Source organism: Ananas comosus, linkage group 1 (assembly GCF_001540865.1).
Source record: "Ananas comosus cultivar F153 linkage group 1, ASM154086v1, whole genome shotgun sequence".
In the NCBI taxonomy this organism is placed as follows: Eukaryota; Viridiplantae; Streptophyta; class Magnoliopsida; order Poales; family Bromeliaceae; genus Ananas; species Ananas comosus.
This window is the reverse complement of record NC_033621.1, coordinates 22,182,348-22,202,347: the sequence shown is the minus strand read 5'-3', so window position 1 is coordinate 22,202,347 and position 20,000 is coordinate 22,182,348. Positions and strand designations below refer to the sequence as shown.

The 20,000-nt window shown below is 36.0% G+C and overlaps 3 protein-coding genes across 6 annotated transcripts; 2 read left to right on the top strand and 1 right to left on the bottom strand.

Moving 5' to 3' along the window:
• On the top strand, positions 327-3,350 carry LOC109717001 (nudix hydrolase 15, mitochondrial-like). Its single transcript, XM_020242642.1, has 4 exons — positions 327-692; positions 1,071-1,213; positions 1,978-2,097; positions 2,843-3,350. The coding sequence occupies exons 1-4, from the start codon at positions 410-412 to the stop codon at positions 3,053-3,055; spliced, it is 759 nt and encodes a 252-aa protein (XP_020098231.1). The 5' UTR covers positions 327-409; the 3' UTR covers positions 3,056-3,350.
• On the bottom strand, positions 3,872-7,293 carry LOC109716990 (RNA exonuclease 4). Its single transcript, XM_020242631.1, has 7 exons — positions 6,982-7,293; positions 6,787-6,871; positions 5,628-5,736; positions 5,239-5,327; positions 5,093-5,157; positions 4,905-4,983; positions 3,872-4,418 (listed from the first exon to the last, which is right to left on the bottom strand). The coding sequence occupies exons 1-7, from the start codon at positions 7,245-7,247 to the stop codon at positions 4,257-4,259; spliced, it is 855 nt and encodes a 284-aa protein (XP_020098220.1). The 5' UTR covers positions 7,248-7,293; the 3' UTR covers positions 3,872-4,256.
• LOC109706899 (RING finger protein 44-like) lies at positions 9,347-19,574 on the top strand. 4 transcript variants are annotated; one of them, XM_020227937.1, is made up of 7 exons: positions 9,347-9,551; positions 15,571-16,198; positions 16,283-16,402; positions 16,923-17,209; positions 18,122-18,199; positions 18,370-18,537; positions 19,207-19,560. In XM_020227937.1, the coding sequence occupies exons 2-7, from the start codon at positions 15,661-15,663 to the stop codon at positions 19,366-19,368; spliced, it is 1,353 nt and encodes a 450-aa protein (XP_020083526.1). In that variant the 5' UTR covers positions 9,347-9,551; positions 15,571-15,660; the 3' UTR covers positions 19,369-19,560. The 4 variants fall into 4 exon arrangements, with proteins under 4 accessions (XP_020083526.1, XP_020083523.1, XP_020083517.1 ...); XM_020227934.1 differs by adding an exon at positions 10,081-10,166 and having other exon boundaries at positions 15,571-16,402; XM_020227928.1 differs by adding an exon at positions 10,081-10,186 and having other exon boundaries at positions 15,571-16,402.

Sequence of the window (20,000 nt, the reverse complement as noted above, 5' to 3'; positions counted from 1 at the left end):
TATAATAAGTCTCAATCCCCCAAATAGAGGGTGCGAAAGGAATAAAAATATAAATTTAAATTAATTCACTCCTCAATCCGAAAAAAAAGGGAGCGGGTTGTGGGAAACCCATCGTGGCCCCGGATCCGCCCCATTTGCACCCCTAGAGGACTGAGGCTTCATTGTCCACAGATGACGTGGTGGGCTTAGTCCAGGGAAAAGACAGCCACCGAAAGGATAGATAGATATGCTTAAATACAGCGTCGTGGTGTGGACCCGGTGCACGCCGTAAAATCGTTGTCCATGGTACGACCGTACCAGGGAAATTAAACTCAAACAACTACTCCTCCAATCTCAAACAAATGGCGCCCCCTCGCTGGACCATCCCCCTCCTCCCTCTTCGTCTCCCTCTTCTCCTCCGCCTCCTCCAATGGAGTTGGAGTTGAATTTGGATTTGGAGTCGACGACCACCATTGTCGCCCTAACGGAGCTCATCCAACGCCTCCGCCTCTATACGCCTCCCTCCTCCGCGCTCTCCGACCCCGAAAACGACGACGACGATGATGGCGACGCGGTCCCTCGGCCGGCTCGCGCCGGGTACGTTCGGTTCCGGCCCAGGAGAGCGGCCGTGTTGATCTGCCTCTTCGAGGGCGATCGCGGCGAGCTGCGTGTGATCCTCACGAAGCGCGCGTCCACCCTCTCCACCCACTCAGGTTCGCGGGCTTTCGGATGGATCTGTCGAGGGTACTGAGTCGAAATGCGTTGCAAAGATCGGATTTTTAGGGGTTTTGGGGTTTCTAGGGTTCCGATCGCTGTTGTGGAGTTCCCAGGATTCCTAGGGTTCAGTCTCTGAGAGATCTCTCTAGGGTTTTGAGTCGAAATGCGTTTCAAAGGTTGGGTTTTTAGGTGTTTTCAGGTTTCTAGGGTTTCGATCCCTCTTATGCAGGGGAGATGGCGCTGCAGAGTTCCTCGTGTTTCGAGGGTTCAGTTTCTGGGAGATCTCTCTAGGATTTTGAGTCAAAATGCATTGCAAAGGTGCGGTTTTCAGGGTTTCAAGGTTTCTAGGGTTTTGATCTCTCATATTTATGCAGGGGAGGTGGCATTGCCGGGGGGAAAGGCTGAGGAGGGCGATAAAGACGACGCGGACACGGCGACGAGAGAGGCGAAGGAGGAGATCGGGCTTGATCCGTCTCTCGTCACCGTCGTCACCGTTCTTGAACCTTTCTTGTCTAAGGTAATCTTTTAATTGGGTTTGAATAGAATTTTAGTCCATTTTTATTCCTTTTATTCATTGTATGGAATCTTGTCATGCACTCATAATATTGATCTCACGACGCAGTTCAAGTGATCTCATTTTGTGACAGCATTAGGGTGTTAGGAATTAGAAATTATCGGGGTTAGAAGAATTCGCGGCCATGTTTTGCTCTGCTTCTATTTCAGCTTCAGGTTCTAGTAGGCTCCTGTAGAGCGTCTGCGGAGAGAAAAAGCTGCTTTGAAAAGCAAAAATGAAATTATCAGCCTCGATGAGGAACAACAAGAAAGAACAGGGGGAAGTTTATTAACTGAAATTACTTAATAAGGGATTCGCATGAAACGCACTGAAACACATTCAAGAGCAAGTTTATGAACAGAGAGGCCCCTATTGCAGTATTTGTTGCAATATTTGGTTTTCCTTTTAAGTTTATCTGCTTATATCACTATAATTCAGTTTATAGCTTCTCTTTGGACACCTAGGCCTGCACTTATCGCAAATAATTTTGAACAAATGAAAAGAGCGCCCTCTTATATCGGTGTGGTTGATGAAGTTTTAAACCTCTTGGCAAGGAGGGTTTTTTTCATTCATTATTTGATGACAAATAACTCCACGACAATTTTGAATCTACTCAGTGAACCGAAATATGATATGGACATCATATTGTCATTTCTTGAGTGAGAATCGATTATTTGTTTAATTTCCTAAAATTGAAGCTAACTTTCATTTTCCCGTGTGCTCTGCAGCATCTTCTTAGAGTTGTTCCCGTTGTCGGCGTACTTTCCGACAGACAAGCATTTAAGCCTGTACTTAACGCCGCCGAGGTCGAAGCAATATTCGATGCGCCCTTGGAGATGTTTCTCAAGGTTAGTCTTCGTTGCTTTATGTCTTACATAAACTTATTCTTTACTTCTATTGAGACTACATTTGTTTTGGGAATGGGAGGGTGTATAACTTGTCCTTCTTATTCTGCCAAATGCAATAAAGTTTTACAGGTAATGGTAGTCCTGCTCAAATCGAGTTATCCTAGGGTAATACGAGAAAACAATTCCGACCCCTCTTGAATAGTTGTCTCTCACCATACCTCTTATTATTCGTATAACTGTTATGTTGTCCTTATAGCAAAATTGGGTTTGTTCTCGACTGTCCTGACATTGTCAAATAACTCGAGGATAAAAAAATCAGGGAAATTTCAACAAACCTCCTATGGTAAATAGCCTTATTCCACTATACGACCATGTGGTTAAAAATGTAGCACGGCGCCTTTGTTGATTATTGTTCCCATTTTTTTGGAAGTACCCACCGTTAAAATGCTATTAAAAGGTGAGCACGCGACAATTATTTGTCTCACTAAAGTGCTGTAAATATTACAAATACTTTAGAAACCCACTACTGTTTAGTTCGATTGCACTTCACCACCTTGTGGTTCTGAAATGAAGCACATTGCGCCACCCCTATCATTTGTCAAGTGCATTTTAGCAGCACATTCTTAAATAAAACTAGAGAGAGGTTTTTGAAGTTTTTCCCGAAAGTTATCCCTAAGTTTGTGCCCAAAACAAACTCTTCATTAAATTTTCCTTCGTCCAATAATTTGTTTTATAATGGAAACAGGATGAGAACCGGCGGTTCGAGGAACGGGAGCGGATGGGGGAGAAGTTTATGATACATTACTTTGAATTCGAAACAGGGGTCCGGAAATTTACCATATGGGGTCTTACCGCGCGCATCCTAATCCATGCCGCATCCGTCGTTTATCAGCGACCGCCGGCCTTTCCCGAGCAAAGACCTAAATATAGAGTTCTTCGCCCGTTAAATGAAAATTAATTGTGTAATGCCATGAATTATACCTGTTGTTTCATACACAAGGTCTCTCTATCAAGAGTTCTGAGACCTGGAAAAATACTTTCGATTTATAAATCGTTGCAACTTTTTTTTTTTTTTTCAATTTGGTGTTGGCTAAAGGAGCTTCTTTATGGCCTCTATGTATACTAATTTGTACTTTTATGTAGAGCTCTGTTTTGGTTGGAGCTCGCATGTCTTCTGTAGCAACTATATATGCATACTAATTTGGTAAAAATGTATGAAATTTATCTGCTATGACCTAGATTTTGCTACCTAATCTTTTGATCCATTTGATTACTTCATTTGATAACTTTTCCATTACAGAATTTAAGAGTGCTGTTTACTTTAAGCTCCACAATGTTTGCCACATCAATGAAGCCCGATGAGCTTCTCGGCCCAGCACCGGCTGCTCTGAGTGCTTGGCCAGAGAGCGATAATCCGAACCGAGATCGCTCATTCGGATCTCAGAGACGGAAACAATGGCATTTGCAGCTGCCTAGCTTGCTTAGTTTTTTAGGTCAGATCTGAAACACCCTGAAACCACCAGGACTTGATGCTTCTGCCAAAGCCAGAAGTGTACCAGGACACCCATTGTTTGATACTACACAGAAGCAGCAGCAGCAGCAGTATGAGGGAAAAGGAGACGATTGAGATAGCTACTGATATCGGCCGGCCTTCTGAGTGGTGCAGCCGAGGGCGCGGCCAGAAAAATGGCCAAGAGAAGCATCAGACCACAGGTTCTGACGCGCTCCTCAATACTATGATGGCACGATTATAAGAGGCGTCGACAGTGAAGGATATTTTCAACATGAAGCATCAACATGTCACTGAAGCATACTTTGCTTTCTTACAGAGAATAGAGCGGTACAGAGAACTTCAATCGCACTCAGAAAGTACGCACGTCAAAGGAGAACAAAAAAAAGGACAAGACCATAAACAAATCTAACTCATTCTCTCCACTAAAGCTACAAACAAATAACAGCCATCATCGAGGTAAAAATAGGGCAAAATTTGTGCCATCATCTAAACAAAGATTCTGGAAAAGGCATTTGTTTCTCATAATTCCCAAATTAAGCTATTACTCTGATGATAATTATAGTGGAGTACTTAAATTCTGGGATTTGCATTTAACATGTTGGTTCCTTCTGTAGGGTTTTGTTCGCCAGCAAACTGTTTTGTGTGTTCAGGCAGGAGTTGACGAAACATCGACCTTCGCCATCCCCCTTGATTTCTTCTTTCGCCGGTTCCTGTGCTTCTCCTTGAACCGCAACTGTGACTTCATGCTCTTTTCCCAATCTTTTTTGTGCTTGTTGTAGATAAACATTGCAGCTCGGGCATCCTCAATCTAACAACACAAGAAAATAACATGAAATAAAGATTCGTAAGCCAAATATCTAAATTTGTCTGGCCTTTAAAACAGCTTCTCACTTAGAGAAGCAGAACCTGCATGCATCAGACAAAAGATCTAGAGCTTTTGGTGGAGTACAAAGCCAAAAATAACTCATGGGAGCTGCAGCCGGAAGTTGGAGGATTTTAGAAAGAGTGCCAATAAGGCTTCTTCAAATAGCTACATTCAAACAGCACTGCTACAAAATCCCTGAATATTTTGTTTGTCAGATTCCCAACTTCTTCTCAAGGAGAGAAGCTCTTATAGAAGCTGGGCCCAAAAGGCATATAACAGTATGCACCAAAGTAGGTTATTAGATGCTTGTAAATATGTACCACCAGTGTAACTACCATAAATGGCACAGATTCAGAACACTACTTATTCCAGCGACAAGTTTCAATTTATCGAACAATATATACTGCTGTGAAATAGAATCACACTTACAGGACAATGCTCCTTTAGTTGGATCCTAGCACCGAGAATTTGAGCTGCAAGATCCTTCAAAGCCCTTCGCCGTCCCTCCCTAATGTATTAGCTGTACATGTCAATACATTTGCAGTCCAATGAAAATTTGACACGCGCAAATCATTCATAGTATACAAGTAACAAAAACGAACACAGGAACATCTAACCTCCGAAAAAGTTCGAACTCCGAGGTATCCCTGATGGCCTTCTTTGGATGGCTCAGTAATAATACCTACAAAATCAGAGTTTTTTTCCAATTTGTTAACCACATTACGGTACCCACTCAGGCAATGCAACTAGGATTTTATGAAACCTTAAGATCATTGTGCAAAGCATGACCCACGAGGATTCGTCCTTGGATTATATCAGCCACTTGCTTCTGAACAATCCAAAACTCTTTAGCTGATAGCAACAAAAGGATAGAACAGCACATTCGCATTAATCATCACGGGACAAAGACATAGTCTACATGTATTCCCCTAGAAATCTGCAAAATTGGAATTCTCATACATGCTCTTTAGAAACATGATTCCTTATCCATATATTACCTTGCATCTCAAAAATGCCCCTCTTCAAGAAAAAGCCTTACATAAATAGATGAATTTGCAGGAAAATAGATGTAAAAGCGCATCCCCCTCCCATAAACACATAAAAGAACATTGATTCCATAAAAGGCTAAAATAGAACAAATGAAGTGCCAACCTTTTTTCATGTGTTTGGGACGGATCCCACTTATACTTGTACGAAAGTCAACTATACGCTCTACTGGTCGAACATACTCATTGTATACAACATTCCCGTATGAATTGACCTGAAAATAAAACAAAATTGACCATTCAAGAATAAAAAGATAAGGTAATGGCAACACCCACGACCACCAGCTAATTGTGTCCCTTTCCTTACAAAGCTGAGCACCGACATTTCAGCAAGAGTAATATATGCTACCACATTAAACGGCTACTTATTGCAAAACTAATTTGGCATGTGAAATTTTGATTATAGGGAATAAGAACAGTTCTCATTAAGTTCTGCTCAATCATCATCCTAATTTTTTTCAGATTATATGAGAAAAGTATAAAAATGAAAAGTGGGCACTGCTTCAATTAAAATTGCAAGGACGGAACTTCACTTAAAATTATATCCTGTACCCTCATCCATTTTGATTATGACTTGTACTTTCATCCATTTCTATTTTTTTTTACAAAAGCTAAAAATTTTCCAATCAACACCTTAAGACGATGCGTAACTTATGCAAATTATAAATAGCATACAGCAATTAGACAATCTCAGCATTCCACCCATGCCGTTCTGGTCCATCATTAAAGCCTGCTAATTTCCCAGTAATCCCATCTACTCATGCACATTTTATATAAACACAAATTGAACTAAATGAATTCTCACAGCATCAACATAACAAATGACCAAAAATTTCTTCAACCAAGATACCTCCCTTACAACATAGCCGTTTAAGCCTTTGAAAAATAAATACCATCTCCTCACATGCTAGAGCATTCAGCTTCACAAGATAAACCAGCCATTATTTCCATATTCATTTTCTTAGTAAAATGCAGTTTTTTCCACACCACTCCACTTTCTAACAAATGCATTTATCTAATTGGACATAAATACCATCTAATTCGACCAATTTAGGCATATTATACAATATATATATATATATATATATATATATATATATATATATATATATATATATATATATATATATATATATATATATATTGCCAATTTGATCATAAGCAATAATAAACATATAAAAGAGTCATCTTTTACCTATCAAAATCAAAGAACACGAAAAATTTTTAAAAAAATAAATAAAGAAAGATGGATTTCTATTTCTCACCAGTGTGACTCTCCCAAGTGCACTCTTGTTCCCCTGCGAGCTCACCCCGACCATCTCGCAATCCATGGCCACCACCTTCGTCAAGCTTCAAATAACAACAACAACAACAACAACAACAACAAATAAGGCGAGAAGAGATCAAACTCTTTCAAATCATCATCGTCGTCGTCGGAGTCGGAAGAGGAGTAGAATCACCTGGAATCATCAGAAGTCGGGACGAGGACGATCGCCGGAGGAGGAGACGACGAATCGTCCTCCGGCCTCTCATTGCGCTTCCCTAGGATCCTGGGGGCTAGGGTTTTGGCGTCGGGGTCGGAGAAGGGTTTGGGATGACGGGCCCGGCGCCGCGATTTGAGCTGCGATTGGAGCTTCTCCCAGTTAGGGTTTACGGTCGAGGAGGGCCTCGGCTTGGCATTAGGGTTAGGGTTAGGGTTTATCGTCGCCGTTGCGCCGTCGCCCATCCGAAGCGTTCTCGTCGAAGAGGAGAAGGTGAAGGGCTCCGTTCGCAGAGGGAGGGAACGTTTTTCACTTTTATGATTAGGATAATTGCATATATGTCCCCACAAAGTTAGAACATTGCATATTTGGTCCTCTAACTTTTAAATTCTCTATTTTAATTTTAACCATTACATCAATTAGATGGATGATAGATAAAATATTTTTTAATTTATATTCCAAAAATATTTTTAATTATGCTCCATTATATTTCATATCATATCTCCCAAAACATATTTTAATTTTATAATTCAGCTATAATTCAAAAAGTCTTGTATGATATGTAAATATGCACTGGGTATAGAAATTAGTTTATCTTTATCTTCTCAAATTTATTTTAATTGAGAAATTATTGTTAGCACCCGATATACTTATCTTATAGTAAGGCTTCATTTGAAATTACATTACATGCAGTGAAAAAGTATGTTAGAAATATATTATATTTATTTTCATACGCAATACAGTGTTTCGCATATTATGATGAGTCGGTTATGATATATTTTTTACGGGGTTCCACCGGAAAACGCAAAAGTATATCCCTATATACTTTTACACTAAATTTATTTTATTTAATAGCGTCAAATAAATGTCAATACCAAACTAAATCTACATACAAAAAAGTGTAGAAATCAACTGGATATTTACATCAAGTTATAAAAGCTTAAATTATATATCTTATAATTCAGACAAAAAATATAACATGTTAATAAAAGAAAAATTTTTAAATATATTATGCTTTTTTAAAATATATGCCACATGCATTACACATCCACTTAGCTAATTATTAGTTGAGCGTACGTGCGCACGTAACAATTATTTTAATTTATTTCAAATAAATAAAAATTTATAAATTATATTTATTCAAAAATTTAGAACAAAATATTTTGTAAATTTATATGTAATATTTTGTTAGAAAATATCTACAATATATCAAATTTAAATTTTAATATAAAATAGATGGATAGATTTGATATCAAAAATAAAAAATTAAATTTATTTCACCATTTAAATTCAAATTTAATTTTTAATATAAAATAGCCGGATAGAAGTATTATTTTTTAACAGATTGATCATAACCGTTCATTTTTATTTTAAATATTTTTAACCAATTGATCATGACCATTCGTAGAATTAAATTTATAGATGGGTATAAAAGTTTTTTTTAATAAATTGATCATAACCGTTCATTTTTATTTTAGACAATTTTTACAAATTGATCATAAATTTGTACATTATATTAATTCAAAATTAAGATTTACAAATTTATCAACCAATCTATCTTTTAAATTATTTCTGTTGTAATATGTTGATAATCCCAAAATTTAAAATTTAAAATTTAGAATTAATTTTAAATTTTGAATTAAAATATAGATTTACAGTAGATATTTTAGCAAAAAATTGGATAAGGATAAATTTTTTCCTATTTTAGATATAAAAAAATTAAACAAATTTCGAATTAAAATACAGATTCACATTAGAGATCTTTCGGTTGGCAAAATTTTGGATAAGTATATTTTTTTTTCTATTTTAGAGATAAAAGAAAAACTAAAAGTTTGTTTTATTACGTTATTTATTTTACGTAAGAAAAGTGAAATTAATTTTTTTTTCCGATAAAAAATGGATCTGTCGATAGATAGAAATTTAAAATACGTGCTTTTATATATAGTATAGATAGATATAGATAGATATAAGTGTATAGTATTTTTTTTTTTTTTCATATTTCAGTCACTATGGTTTTCTAAAAAATAGCCTAGAAAAGAAATTTTTTTTTTGGCAAAACTACCGTTTTTCTTCTGTTTGGTTCTTAAAAAATGTAATTTTTGAATATATTTTAAATTTTATAAAGAATTAGTATTTTTATTTTTTTTCAAAATTGTATCTAAAAATATAATTTTATAAAAAAAATAATTTTTCATGACGCTTTTCCAGGAGCTAAAGACCCGGTGCACAACATGTACACCTGAGTCCGACGTGGCATATGACGTGGCACTTGTCCTAGTCCGTTTCGGCGCGTGATAGGAAGCGAAGGGGGGTTATGTTATCTTATTGGCCCCGTGTCGCAAAATTTCCCCTTTTTATTCCCCTCTCTCACCCCCATCGTCCTCGCCAAAATCCCCCCTTTTTCCCCCAAATCCTACTCCCGAATCCCCAAATCCCCTCTCCCAACCCTCGAATCGAAGCAATTTCGGAGATCCGCGGCGCAATCGGAGGCGATCCCGAGCTCCCCGAGCACGAATTCCGATTCCTTTCCTCGCTCGGTTAATTTCTCGGTATAATTTTTTGGGGAATTTTCGCCCCCTTTTTGGGTTTTATTTTTCTCTTTTTTTATCGCGATCTGGTCTTCTTTTTGTGTGTCTCTTGCTTTATGCGGATGAAAAGGCATCTTTCCATGTGCGCCGGGGTGGAAAAATTGGTTTCTTATGAGAAAATTTGGGTTTTTAAAGGGCGTTTCGTAGGGCATTGGTGTGGGGGTTTGATGTGGTGTTGTTGGATTGCGTTGGGGATGCTCTGATTTGGACAAAGGTGGGTAATGAGGGGATGATTGGGAGCATTTGCTTGGATTTGATCATCTTTAGGGGCTGTTGCTGTGGTAATGTGGTAATGGGGCTATTAATTGGATTAGCATTAATCTAATATGATAGTTCGACTGTTGCATGTAGTTATTTCGTATATCTTGCTTTTTTTTTTGAAGCAAATTATGTGATTATCACCCTATAAGAGAACAGCAGTGAAGAACTTTTTCTTGTTTTTTCTTTGACTGTAAAAGAAAAGCTTTTTCTTAGTAAGTGATTTTTGTAGGTTTGGTGCATTGTGCAAATATCCTCTGTTTGCTTTTTATTCTTGGGATATGCAAGCATGGATGCGCTAGACGGAGAGACATCTTGGTGATGATCTATCGCTCGCCGTACGAAGAAATTCTCTTTGTTTTTTTTCCATTGGTGTAACTTGAAACTGCAATGCATTAGATGGTGTGATGAGTTAGTTTGTGTTATATTTTTGTAATGATCTATGACTTGCCGTATTAGCTTCACAAGTTTGTGAAATTTTATTTTACTAAAACAAAAAGTTTGTGAAATTTTATATATATTTCTCCTCACTCTGCTCCATTGTTATAACTCTCAAGAATCTTGGATTTGAGATAACTTCATTAGATAGGGAATAATGCCCATGTCATTATGTGTTTGAATTCAGTAGTGTCTAGATTAAAGAATTAAGTACCATATTTTGGGCGATATTACTACTATTCTGTATGATATTTAAAATCATGTGTTCTTTAATAGTTCTGATTATACGTATTGGGTTTTGTGAATTATAGTTCTTAATTTTTTTTCTTTTTTTTAATAGAGACTTTACTAACTTCACAGCAAAAAGCTTGAGTAATTAGTAATACATATTATTTCCAACATAAATTAGCAATAAAATTTTAAAGATTGTGGCCACAAACCACTTAGCACCATGAATCTCTTGGTTGCTGTGTACCGGATGGGCACTGCTGGATCATCAAAACTAAGGCTTTTTTTTCCTGTTAGATTGTTAGATGAAAAGATTTTCCTATCAAATCAAAGAGATGTGACAAATCATGTCTCCTTATTTTTGAATGTGGGATATGTTTTATTTAGTATTAGATTAGGGATAGTTTGTAATCCCATTATAAATGTATGAATAATCCTAGATCTATATAGTTAGATTTTCCTCTTTATAGTTGTAGTGATTTAACTGAAATGTTACCTATCCATTTTGGTTCATGTTGTTTATAATTATAACTATGGTAAGTATAGTTTGAAGTTAGGTGGTCATATGTGTTTGAAATTATTCTCTCAAGGTGTACAAGCTGAACAATGATAAGTGTGCTCGACTTGGTGTTACCGTGGGGGGTGAAGTTTAACTTTATCCAGTACTAATTCTGCTAGCATAGGAAGTCACTGAAATGGTTTAGCATTCTGAAGGACTAAACTTATGGTTGTTTTAGTCAGGCATGCTCAAGTCACTATGTTCCTAAAAACAAAGTTTGCTTTCATTGCACATCTTAGTTTAGATGTTTGATTCAAATCTGTTCTTACCACTATCTAGTAATTTTTTGTTCCATCTTATTTGCTCCTGTTAATCTTATTTATAACCTTTTGTCACATATTACTCCCCTCTCATCCCTTTATCATGAACCTCCTACTTGAACAATACTCGTGGGTGTGTGTTTCATGCCTATCAGGCCAACACAATTTATTCCTTTTATGTTCTTAGACTTTACTGTAGTGCCCAAGATTATTCTCTTTTCTTCTCAGTAATTATCTATTTGACTATGTCAATGGATTTCGTTGCTTATCTTTTTTCATTCTTATTATCTTATATATATATATATATATATATATATATATATATATATATATATATATATATATATATATATATATATATATATATATATATGTTTTTTGTTCTGTGCTAAGTGCTATGCTTTCATCTTCTCCTTGGCTAGTAATGTTTAAGGGCCATTACAGCTACTAGCTTGTAGTAGCTGATGTGTTTAGCATGAAACTAATTTATTAAAATACAGATGTCTCTAAAGATTGTAGACAAATGGAATTTTAGTTTACACTAATGTCATTACTAATATAATTGCTTTGAATGAGCTTTTCTACATTCCTGCAAATGCCACATTTGAGATATGACAATCTATTATGTTTATAGCTATGCTTCAGCTTATTCTAGATAAAAATAACATAAAGTGGAGAGGCTTAGTTCATTCCACACCTTCGAATGGTTGAACGTCAGAGTAAGGGAAATTCACATTCACGTGAAATAGGTTAGCTCCTCATTTTATATCCGCTACATGCTAATGCTATCATGAACATGGACCACAGTCAATCAGCTAACAACAAATTGTTCTTCTAGTTGATGATTTAGTGCCGAGTATTACTATCATTGATGCGAATGTGCTGTGAGGACCATGTACTAATTTCTAAGAGTGGAAAGAAACGCTATTTTTGTGCAAGTTATTATTTCCTTTTTAAAAAGGAAAAGATATACTCTGGATTGTAGCTTTCTTGCAGCTTTGGTATGTCAAATAGGACCAAGTTATTGGAAGTTTATTCGTCTAGAGTGATCTCTCTCTATTTGTTTTATCTATATGTCTTTTTTGTGTTTATTCATGCATAGATATATACGTACAATTGTATAATTCTACAAATATAATTATAACAATATCTCAATAGTGCTTAGAAAAAGAAAACACAATGTTTCATATATTTTATATTCCCTAAGCAGAAGATGATGGCGTAGAACTCTCAAGCATCACAACAGATTCGACAAGAAAACTATTTCAAGTTACTCGTCTTGAATTACTTCGCGTGATTGACTTGATTATATTCATGAATTCAAACTCCACGAAGAATTATGATTCGACAAGAAAACCTTGACATTAGGTAGGGTAGCCAACTCTCTGAAATTTCCTCCATCTACAGAACCTTTTTTGACGATTCTCATCGATTGTTCAATTTGTTCGCTTACATGTTCGTGAGCTACTCTTAATATCAGTTGGAGTGGCAATTTGCTAGTTCCAATGGTCCAAAACGGTTCATAGGTAATAATAATAATAATACTTTTTTCAGCTCGAGATGTGATATATTGTGCTTCAAGTTTACTTATAGTATTTTCTTTGCTATATTGTTTAAGATTTTTTCCAAAGCATGCAATAACATTAAGTCCTTTCAAACATGCAAAACCAAATTTTCTTCCTACAATGTCAGTTGATTTGTCGAATAATATACACCTTTCAAAGTGTCCTAGAATGACTCGATGAAAATCAAGATCTAGCAGCATCTTCGAGCTCACTTCACCAATGAAACCTTCTATTTTCTTTCAACAACTCTGCACAACAACTTGAAAATCAGGACGCATTATGCTTTTTACTAAAGGAATATTTATAAATTGAGGGCTAATAACAACTTCAGTATTTGGTAGAACTTGCATTTTTCACGATGCCAATGACTTGGTTGACCTCTTGATTACTTCCATTGCATTTCCACCTCGTACACAAAAGACCTTTATCCTTATTACCAAACAAGCCCTAAAAGCTTAATCAACGTGGAAGTTGAAGCCTCCTTTTCAACTTTGTACGAGGTTTTCAGCCCTATTTGGATGTTTGAACAAGTTATTTAGGATAGCTAATACACTAGAAAGAGCTTCTTGTGTGATTGCAAGATAGGAATTTGATTTTAGCTCTTTGGAAGGTCTTGATATCCATAATATAGTAAGATGGTGTACTTTACCTATGAGGTCATTTATTTTATTTTAGATAACAATGACTTGGAGGCCAAATATAGTATGCTTTTCTACACATTTGATCATACTTCTCATCTACCAAATACTATTAGCTTCTTGAATAAATGAAAGAAAGGTGCTGAACAAGATGTTCATGCGCCAAACAGGACCTTAGTCTTTGTGAAGCAACAACGGAGCGTAGGTTTTTTGTGTGCGAAAACTGGATATGCAATTGATTTAATCAAGAAGTCAGCTAAGTCATTGGCGTCTTGAAAACTGTGCAAATTCTGTCAAATATCAAAGTTGTTCTCAGCTTGCCGTTTGTATATCTACCTTTAGTAAAGAGCCTATTGTTTTTTGATTTTTCAAGTTGCTGTGTAGGATTATTGGAAGGAAGTAGGCGATTTCACCGGTGAAGTTAGCGCTGTGATATTGCTAGATCTTGATTTTTCATTGGGTTATTTTAGGACACTCTGAAAGGTGCATATTATTCATTGAATAGAATGAATTTATAGGTAGAAAATTTGACTTTGTACTCTCTAGAATACTATGCATGTTAGTTGAAATTTTGAGCAACATAGTAAAAAAAAAAAAAAAACTATACTTGAAGCATAATTATAAGCAATTGCAAATCACACCCCGAGTTGGGAAAATAGTGTTTTTTTATTGGATGATTGAAACTAACAAAGTTGCCACTTCAACTGATGTTAATGAAGCACATTAAATGATAGTAGGGTGCCTCTAGGAACATGTAAGCTAATAGGTTGTACAATCGATGATGATCATTTACGGAGGCTCTATAAATGGAGAAAATTGTGGAAGCTGGCTGCCGTATCTAATGTCGACGACTTCCTTGTTAGATCATCATCCTCGGTGAAGCCTGAATTCGTGGATGTAATCAAGTCAGCTACCGAGAAATCATTTGTCGTGCCACTTATGAGTTCTTTATCTTGTGCTTAGGGAAATATAAGATATATGGAATATTAGTTAAATTATGCGCTACAAGGATATTGATATAGTTGTACAAACTATCAGTAGTAAATAGGTAAGTCCATTTCGAAAGTTGATAAGTTAACTTTCTCAAAGTAATTACTCAACTTGCTGTACTAGGTTTACTTCTAGTAAGTATCATACTTACGCTCCATTGAATCCTTTGGAAGACATAAACCTAAATGTTATAGTTACTAATATGTTAGTGATGTTAAGGTAAGTATTAATTGTAGTAATGCCATGATAAACATTTGTCTAATTATGGAAAGTACGAGTTAACCTTTCCTTTGATCTATGATTGGAAAGTTAGTACTTCACGTAGGGGAGGAATTAGTAGAGTCTACGGAGTTTTTACGTAGTTAGATTGAAGGGTTTGTGGGTTTTAAATAGAGGCACCTTGGTGCTCATGTGCTAATTCTTATTGTGAAAGGGAATACGGACCACAGAGTAGTGGAGTGCTACTTTCGAAACAACAAAGTAGTACAATTTCAATGTGCTAAGCCACTAGGGAGATTTTTTAAGTTTTCCACTAAGCCAAGGGGGAGATTTTCGAAGTTTTCCTCTACCCTTTTTCGCCATTTGTGTCTTGATATGTTTCCTATTTCATTTTCTTAATTTCCTACCCCAGAAATTATTTCCATGTGTTTCCTTTTCCAAAAGCCTAGAAAAGCAATCACAACTGTGCTGAAGTCTTCTTGATTATTTTTTTTTCTTTTAATAATCTTTTATTTCTTTTGCCTGATTCGATGAAACTTTGGCACCTAATTTTGTTGCACCTTTCTGTTTTGCTTTTTTCTCTTTTTTCTTAAGCACATATCTAACTCCAATTTTTGTACTTAGGTCCTTTAAGAACTAAACAATCTCCACATATGAATTATCTTCTCCTCTAGTGTCAGAAAGAAGTTCAACCAAGTTTTCATCCCAGAAATGATAGTCATTCAAGCATCCCATCATCCAACCATAACTCAAAATCCATCTAACTTGTTGTATCTTGTAAAATAAAAGTTTTTCTAACTCCTTGTTTACTTATTTTGTATGCAGAGATCTCAGAGATGACAATCAACTATTATCACAGAGTTTGAGCAGTCTTCACAACTAATCTCTGGTGTCCAAAGAGCAGTATTTTAACATATGGCATACAGAAACATTATCTGCACTCATCAAATTTCTGGACTTGAACCTGAGGAAGGCCACACGCAAGGAAACCCTATTGATTTCCCGAACAGAAGCGCACCACTTTCCATATCAGCAAGCAATGCTTCGAATATTGAAATCCAACATTACCGAAGTTATCACAATAGAACTATGTATCCTGGCAACCAGTATAATTATATTCCGAATTGCCACCCAATTCCAAATCTAGATGTGGGTTCTTCTCTGACTTCCAACTTCTACAACCCTCACATTGGGCCCTCATCTTCGAGCAGAGTTTTCGCTATACCATCTCCCATTGAGCACCAAGCTATTGTTGCTGCTAATATGGATGGGTTTGGAAGAAACGGTAATTTGGTGGAAAGTGCAAGAGAATCTAGCAAGAGGAAAATCATGGAATCTTTTCCAGGAAACTATTGTGCTTTTAATGGATTTCCGAGCTCAAGTTCATCCTCTTACGAATCTGATGTTCCTTCACCAAATGCTGCAACTTTTACCCCATTAGAATATCGAGGAGGTGAAAATATACAACCCCCTGAGGAATATTCTAGAACTGTGAGGGACCTTCCTATTGTGCATCATAATAACTACTTGTCTCCAGCAAATTACGGGGGGCAGTCATTCCAGCCTTCGACTAATACATGGGTGGCTCAGAATGGGAACACTATGTCTCATGGAGGAATGCATTGGAATTACGTTAATGGAACCAGTGATGTGCATGGTAAGCATGTCATATTTCTTTGGATATCTTTATTTTTCTTTCTATGTTGTATAATATAAATGGAAAAATAGATAATTTACCTATACCTAAATGGTGCTGGCTTTTTACCTTTTATTTTTGTGTGAGAAAACATTTGATTTATTATTGGTAAATTGCAGGAAACCATCCTATAAATGTCATGATTTTCACGTAGCCCCTGAAATTTAAAAAACCCCAATTCTACCCCCGTTGACCTATAAGTGAGTGATAGAAATAGTCTAGTGGGACATCAAGGAATGATGTAAGTGATGAATGAACACTTGCAGTTTAAGGGGGTTAAAATGTAGGTCGATATTTCTGAGACACAATGTGAAAATCGTGATACTTATGGGGGTGTCCCTACAACTTTAATTTTGGTTAACTTGGAGCACATAAGAGTCTTACCTAGACCTCTCAAAATTAGATATTTTGCTAGTTGCCAAAAATGCTTCCTTAAATATGAAGTTTGGAATTATAACTTGATTCCTTTTTCTTTCGCCAGGTAGCCTACATCATGGATCAATACCTTATTTTCATCAAAATCAGCCACCTCTACAAAGTATGCAACCTCATGGTCTTGTCCATCATACTGATATGCCTGCCAATTACCAGCACCCTTTCCATAACTTGCTCATCGGAGGTTTAAATCCTTCGAATAGTGGTCCTCATTTAGGTCACAGATTCCCACCTTTTCCATCCAATGCTGAACATATTTATAGAAATCCTTGGCATCTAATTCAGGGAAATGCTGAATTCAACCGTGGAAGTGTGAGGATGGTGCCATCAGAGGTGAATTCTTTTTCACTCTGTTTTATATTCTTTCATGCATGCAGCATTTAGTGGCTTATGCTTTGCATAACATTCTTTCTATATGACATGAAATAATTAGATATTTACCTCTGCAAAGATTTATTTCTGTATATGTCCCAGCAAACTCTGATGTATAGCCTTGTATTTGTGAAAATCTCCCTCTTCAGAGCACCTTTTCTGTACCAAACCAGCTTTTCCTCATGTAGGAGCTGCACTATCAAGGGTACACATACTGAAGTTCAGATGTTGTAGAACTATATATGTAAATAGATGGTTTTGCCGGGATATATGTATATATATATATATATATATATATATATATATATATATATATATATATATATATATATATAATACTGTATAAAATGTAACCTTGAAATGGGAGGTGTAGGTCATTTTTGACGATTATTTAATCCACAAAGCACACGAGATTTGAATAGATCATTTAACAATCACATCTCTCAAATTAAAATATCCCCTTTTCAGATGAATCATTATCATGCATAAGGTTTTGCATGCTATAAATGTCATAAATTGAAATGTGCTGCAATCGGTTCATATGTTTCATAACATGTCTTTTATATTTGTGAACTAATCTTGGAACAGGCAATTTCTGGTCCATGGCAGCAAGAAATGTTGCCAATTTTTTGAATAATAGTGCATCTCTAACAAGAAAATTTCTTGTATAGTTGTATGACATATATTCCAATCTTATTGTAGTTTAATTCTGTCTCTATACTTGCTTGGCACTAGCTGGAAAAGCCACATTTAATTTTGAAAGCTCTAAGTTGGTTTCTGAGTACATGTGTATATTGAAATATTTGGAAATAAAACTCTCTAATTTTGCTGAAATATAAAAAACATTGCAAAGTGATCTTCTTTTCTATGTAGCATGCTGCTTTTGCGGAGTTCTCTGGAGTTGATGAGCACAGAGACATGCGATTGGATATAGACAGCATGACTTACGAGGTAAAGGAAATTCATACTTGTTGGTTCTTCAATTTGTTTCTTAGCTCCCTTAGCATGCTTTATTTGCAATTAATCACATGAACTAATAGATTGTTGTATATATAATAATCGTAGTTTTTCACTCTTAGAATCTGTTTGAACCTAAAGAAACCATTGAATATCAATTACAGGAGCTTCTAGCTTTGGAAGAACAAATAGGAGACGTCAATACTGGCTTGACAGAGGAATTCATCTTGAAGAACTTAAGGACTAGTAAATACATTCCATGGTTGAAACCATCACTCTCGGATAAAGAGTCCAAATCTGATCGAGAGAATGAAGCTTGTGTTATATGCCAGGTCTGTTTTATTCTTACTGCCCATGAACGCCTCTGGTGTACATATATTTTTCTTGCAAGTTATTATTAATAAGCCTTAGGCCTTGTTTGGTTTCATTGCCTTTTTTTTTTTGTTTTTTCAAACACAAATCTATTTGGACATTGCTGGTTAGGTTGTGTTGCATGCAGGTCATATGTGGAATAGTGTCTTCTTCTTTTTCTTTTTTAAAAAAAAGCAAAAAAAAGTTACTAGTTTCTGTTTCTTGTTGCGAGCGATCTGTCATCTACTGGCGCATTCCATCGTTTAGAAATTTTGTTTAAAGAAAAACAATAGTGATTGAGATGATTCTGGAGGGTAAATTTAAGCTCCAATTTGGAGGCTTCTGTTTCTCCTGCGGCAGGAGCCCCTAGGAGGGTTTACTAGGAAACTGTTTGGTACTTTTTTATCAGCTCTAATCTAGTAACAGTTTTGCAGAAGCTCCACCTTGCTTCAGTTATCCTCTATCCAGTTTCAGCTTCCAAAGACAACACCTTCAAGTGATTCTCTCTATTAGCATGAATGAGAAAAGAAAAGGAATTTTTTTTAAAAAACTCATGTTTGCAAATCAGTACTCTGTTATTTTCCAACTTGGCAAATCGATTCCTACTTCGATCGGTAAATAATTTTTTTTTTATCTTGTTCTTTTGTCAGGTGGAGTACAAGGAGAGAGAAACCATAGCAACCCTCAACTGCGGCCACAAGTACCACCGCACCTGCATCAAACAATGGCTGCTGTTAAAGAACCTGTGCCCGATTTGCAAAGTATCGGCTTTATCGATAGATAGCAGGGAGGGTCGAGGGTGTTTAGAGTAATTATTATCATTTCTCCGTTGCGATGGCGAGCAATTCCGTTCGATTTTTGTAAATAGCGATGATAGATTATGCTGTTCCCTTCCTATTACAGCCCTGTAACTCTTCTACCCCTTCGTTGTGAAAAATTTAAACCTGCTTTCCATGAAACTGTATAGATACAAGTTGAAACATTTTGTTGAAAATGTAGAATAATTCTTCTGTTGTAATGTGGTAAGGATTACTGCATATTCTGTGCGCCTTTTCGGCGCATTTCAAACTTTGAAAGAAGCATAAATATGCTAATACAGTATATTAAGCTTATTTATTTGGAAAAATATGTCTATATGACATATTGAGCTTATTTAGCACCTATTTGGTACTGATAAAAGAAAGTTCTGGTGAAAGTATGTAGGAATATGTTTGTGTTTTCTACAGATAATGTAATCTCATGGTAATTTTAAACGAAGCCAAGCTTAAAAAACACCTGCTTTTCAAATTATCCCTTCGAAGTAAACTGGACCGGATTATTGAACTAAAGAAACAAAAATTTTAGTAGTTTGAGCTTAAAAAGTAAAAGGAAAAATTTTAAATACTTCTCTTGTGGTTTCACTTTTTCTTACTTTAGTATCCGGTGGTTTAAATAATCCTATATG